Genomic DNA, 5047 nt, shown 5'->3' on the forward strand with positions numbered 1-5047 from the left:
GATTAGAATATAGTTATATTAATCATAGTGGCATGTTGAATTCATGTGGTTCCTTTAAAATAATTTCACAATCTGTAATAATGTTTCTTTCCAAAACACATCATTTCAAATGGATGGAAGTGTACACCTATACCACTTTGGCTTCATCTGATTTTATTAGGCATTCTTCACATACATCATAGCATGAAAATGGAACAACTTTAAAACATGGTTAGCATATATCACTGAACCTGTGACTTGAGACTAGCTCTTTCTAATGGACTAAACAGAGCAGGCTCCTCCCATCCCTTCACATAAGGATGGAAATAGATCCTGTTTCTGAAACATCATATCTTTAGAATACCTGATGATGGACATATGGACAATGTTCAAAAACTCAGTAATCCCAAAATATTCTTGAGAACTTGTGACACAGCCAAAGCCTTTGACTGCGTTAATCATGATCTTCTATTAATGAAACTACAGCACTATGGAGTGCAGGGTGTATTATTGCAATGGTTCAAATCTTACCTCCAATATAGGAGGCAAAGAGTGGAATTAAATTATATAAATAATAAATATTATTCTAACTGGGAAATTGTTGAATGTGGTGTGCCTCAGGGTTCAGTGTTGGGACCCTAACTCTTTAATATATACATAAACGATTTCCCCCTTGAAATAAGTAAAATTTCTGAAATTATTATGTTTGCAGATGACACAAGTATTCTTTGCACAGCTAAAGACTACTATAATTTAAAAATTAAATTGGATGCTGTTTTTAATAACATGTTTACATGGTTTCAAAATAATCAATTAGTGTTAAATTTGGATAGAATAAAAATGATAAAATTCACCCCAACAGCAGCTACGAGCTACTCTCTATATGCATTGTTTTTCAACAGAAAGCTGAAAGAAGTAGAAACAATAAAATTTCTTGGTTTGCAGCTGGACAATCATTCGACTTGTATGGAACATATCGATTTTTTGCTTCACAAGTTGAGCACAGTTGGTTTTCTAATGTGAAAATTATCCTATATACTAAATATAAATAGACTTAAAGCTGTATATTATGCATATTAACAATCATTGGTGAAATAAGGAATAATATACTGGGGAAATACATCAGAGTCATAAGGTCTTTGTTATACAAAAGAAAATAATAAGAATAATGATGGGAGTGGGCCCAACTCATACATGTAGAGATCTATTTAAAAAGCTTGACATACCACCAATCCCATGTGTATATTTGCTTCCATTGATGACATTTGTTGTTAATAATCTGGATAAGTTTCAAACCAATAACTCTGTATATGTGATTGGTACCAGAAAGAATGACCACCTTCACATACCTTCAACACATTTATCATCCTATCAGAGAGGGGTGTATTATTCAGGCATCAAGCTATTTAATACTCTGCCATCAAATATCACAGTTTTCAAAAATGATAAAAAGCAATTTAGGTTTGTTTTACAAACTTATTTGCAAAGTAACGTATTTCACTCTATTGATGAATTTGTCGAACATGCAAGGGGCTCAAAAGTTAAGAGTTAATAAATGGTCTGTGTGCGTGAATTATATATTGTTGAGACTTGCTTGTTGTAAGTGTAGTAGTATGTATGATGTCTGTTTTGTTAAGAATTTTAATATTTTATAGTTGTAACTGTTTTAATGATATGGCTTGCCAGTGTGTGTGTGGAATGGCAAGGCATGAATTTTACTGTGGTTTCTCCACAACCCATGTGTGTTGTCCTGACAACTTGAGCTATCTGTGAGAGGCCTGATTATATTTTTATTGGACAAAGGATGAATGATGTGTAGTAATCATGAATTTGTAATATGTGACATGTTTTATATCCAGCCCTATGGGGAGATGATTGGATCCATGAAGTGAAAATAAATGTAAATGTAAACCCCTCCCATATTGTTCATGATCCACAGTTTGAGAAACCATACTGTGATTACAAGCCTGAAGGAATGGTGGGAGCTTCATTTTAAGGAAATGCTGTGGCTTGGTTCCTTATATGAGTTCACTGATAAATGGCCTGTTAATTGCTTTCTTCCCTATTTCTCTTCCTTCCTAACATCACCCTGCCACATACTTCCTTCTCCTTCCACTAATGTTCCTCCCTTTCTTCTCTCCCACCTTCTTCCTCTCATGTTTCTTCCTTCTTTCAGGACCACTGGCCCCCACTAGTTCATTCATTCATTCATTCATTTATTGTATATTCCATAAATCCATATACATAGATATAGAACCAGTCACATAATTAATATAGTACAATACAAATATAAATATATATGTACAGTTTATAATCATTAAAATAGATAAAAAGAACATGTGTTAAATTTATATCAAAAAAAGTCTATACATCACTATACATAAAATTATGCAATATTAAAATTGTTTATGCTATTATCCTTATTTCTAGGCAAATTTGTTACTAAAGAATTCATCACATGTATAAAAAGAGTTTTGCAATAAAAATGTTGTCAACTGAATTTTAAAATTTTTCAAGTCATTAGACATAGATTTGATTTTTGGTGGCAAATGATTAAAGATCTTTACCCCCATGTAACATATTCCTTTTTGGAATTGTGTCAGACTAGTTTGCGGATAATGCAGATCACAGATAGATCTGGTACTACAATTATGCATTTGTGAGTTGAATGTGAACAATTCCTTATTTACTATGACAAACAGAGAGATCGACAATATATATTGAGCTTGTAGGGGGAGGATATCCAATTCTTGAAACAAACTACGACACGATGTTCTCTTTGTTGTATTTGTTATAATCCTAATTATCCTTTTCTGCATCCTAAGCACTTTTATACTATGCGGGGAGTTACCTCAGAATATTAATCCATACGTTATTATAGAACGTACATAGGAAAAATACATCATTTTTAATGTCTCCAGTGGTAAAAAGGATTTAACTGATCGGATTGCAAAACAGGATCTGTTTAACTTATCAATTACTGCATCAATATGACTTTCCCACATACATAGCACCATCTCAACATTCTCTTCACTCAACTGCATGCTGCTTCACCATTTGGTCCACTTCTTGTACCCTGAAGATGGTTCACCCAAAATGTTTGTATGTACCTATCAGACTACATAGCATCATATCCCAAAAGACCAAACCTTAATCCACACTTCCTACAAAAGGCAATAAATCTGAGTTATAGTTTGTGTTCATATTCTACATCTTAGCCTTTAGACAGGAATCTGGGCAACATTCGGTAATTCCAAACACAGTACTAAAATGATGTCCTATAACCATGTCAGGGATTGAACTCTGACTACCAAGTTCACAGCCCTTAGAAACTGTGCTAACCCTTCTCAATCCAATTAAATTAATTAAACCACACACAAATAAATTACCAGTGGAAAATTATGTGGTACTTTCTTTCTCATGTCCACAAAATAATAGAGTGGTCCCACACTACAAACTTCCCAAATATAATACACGTAAATCAGATACACTAACATCCTGTGTCTAGGGACCAGTGCTTATTGTGAAAGAATAGCATAAATTGAAACAGACATCTGTTTCACTAATAACATTAGGTTACATTATATTAATCATGTCAGCATTTCCTTTAATCATCTCAATTAATAGTTATGGCCAAAGCTTGAAGACTGAACCACAGCTCAAGTGGTTAGTTGCTGGCTTCCCACAGCGGTGGCCCGGGTTCGATCTCCAGTTCTGTTCAAGTGGGATTTGTGGTGGACAAAGTGGCGCTGGGGCGGGTTTTCTCCGAGTACTTCGGTTTCCCTTGCCAATCTTCATTCCACCAAATTCTCCATCATCATAAACACCCGGGGCAGGCTACAATAAACCAAACAGTGGCCGCCGTGCCGAGTGCACCCAGTTGGACTCCACCCCCCTACTAAGCGAATTAAAAATTATGGCCAAAGCTTAAATGTCCATTAGATGATGTGGTGAATCAACACCTTATTTTATAGTTTCACCATGCTTACTTACCTTGCACAACTTCTCTTTTTCAAGAAAGTCTGCCATTGAAGACGATATGTCAGGGGAAGCAGTAGCAGGAACCTTCGCTACGTTTATATCCTTAATCGTTTGTGACACGGTAGCATAACCTCCCTCCAACCGAGTGCCATCACTAACAACTCCACTGAAGAACCTTCTATTGCTGGCAACTTCTGTGGGCGTTTTTTCAATCTGAGGCCTTTCTTTCATCCACCAAAACTTTCTTCGTTTTGGGAGAGTTTCTTTCACATCGTGTCTTGAGCTTGGATTGGAATCGGGTGACTCGCCGGTTGACAGTGGCTTTAAAAACAAACATAATAATAATTTCATGTTAACCCATGCTCGCATTTATACAAAACAATCGCAGCAGGAAGTTATGAAGGATCCGTCTTATTAGTTTACTACTATGAAACTATAACACTAAGCAATATTTATCTGCATACTAACCTCTTTCATAAATTCCTCAAACTCTAAATCTATATTCGCCATTATGATGGATTCTTGCTATTACTAGAAAATAACACTAGGCTACCAATACAACATAATGTAACGAAAATAACTTGTGCAGTACACTGAAAAGACAGTATTGAAATTTCCGACATTTAAAACCTAGTCTTTAAGAAAACGGAAATGGAATGTAAGCGCCTTCTACTCGCTTACGTTTGGTGCGTTAGCTTAACAGTTGATTCATGCTGCAGTCTGTTGACGCTGTTGACGGAATTCAATTTGCATTCAGTCACTTCAGTCATTTTCGTTCGGGTACACAGATATAGTTTCTCTTCAACTTTGTACCCCAAAACTTGTTGGTGTATAATCCAAGTTATACACAGTATATAATATATGATGTATTAAATAAAAAGTTTCAAATGAGAAAAGGGAGAATCAAGCTACTAAGTAACAAATTTATTATTGCTTATCACATAAAATGAACAAAGGTATTTTAGCAAAAATTGGAAATTGCTTACTCATCATNGTGGGGTTTTCGGCTTTTAAAAAAAGACTTAAAATCATTTTGTATTGAAACATTCTTTTTATACGATAAATGAATTTGTTAGTTTTAATAAAA

At 34.8% G+C, this 5047-nt stretch overlaps 1 protein-coding gene across 4 annotated transcripts in view; it reads right to left on the minus strand.

Moving 5' to 3' along the window:
* Positions 1-4627, minus strand: part of LOC111861514 (centrosomal protein of 162 kDa) — an 81767-nt gene extending 77140 nt beyond the window's left edge. For all 4 annotated transcript variants that reach the window (XM_023846161.2, XM_023846162.2, XM_023846160.2 and 1 more), the window contains exons 1-2: positions 4429-4627; positions 3973-4281 (exon numbers count right to left, since the gene is read on the minus strand). In XM_023846161.2, the coding sequence (XP_023701929.1) occupies positions 3973-4281; positions 4429-4470 (351 nt within the window). In that variant the 5' untranslated portion in view covers positions 4471-4627. The remainder of the gene's footprint in view (positions 1-3972; positions 4282-4428) is intronic.
* Between the last annotated feature and the right edge of the window lie 420 nt (positions 4628-5047).

The sequence above is a fragment of the Cryptotermes secundus genome, unplaced genomic scaffold, assembly GCF_002891405.2.
Source record: "Cryptotermes secundus unplaced genomic scaffold, Csec_1.0 scaffold991, whole genome shotgun sequence".
NCBI lineage: Eukaryota > Metazoa > Arthropoda > Insecta > Blattodea > Kalotermitidae > Cryptotermes > Cryptotermes secundus.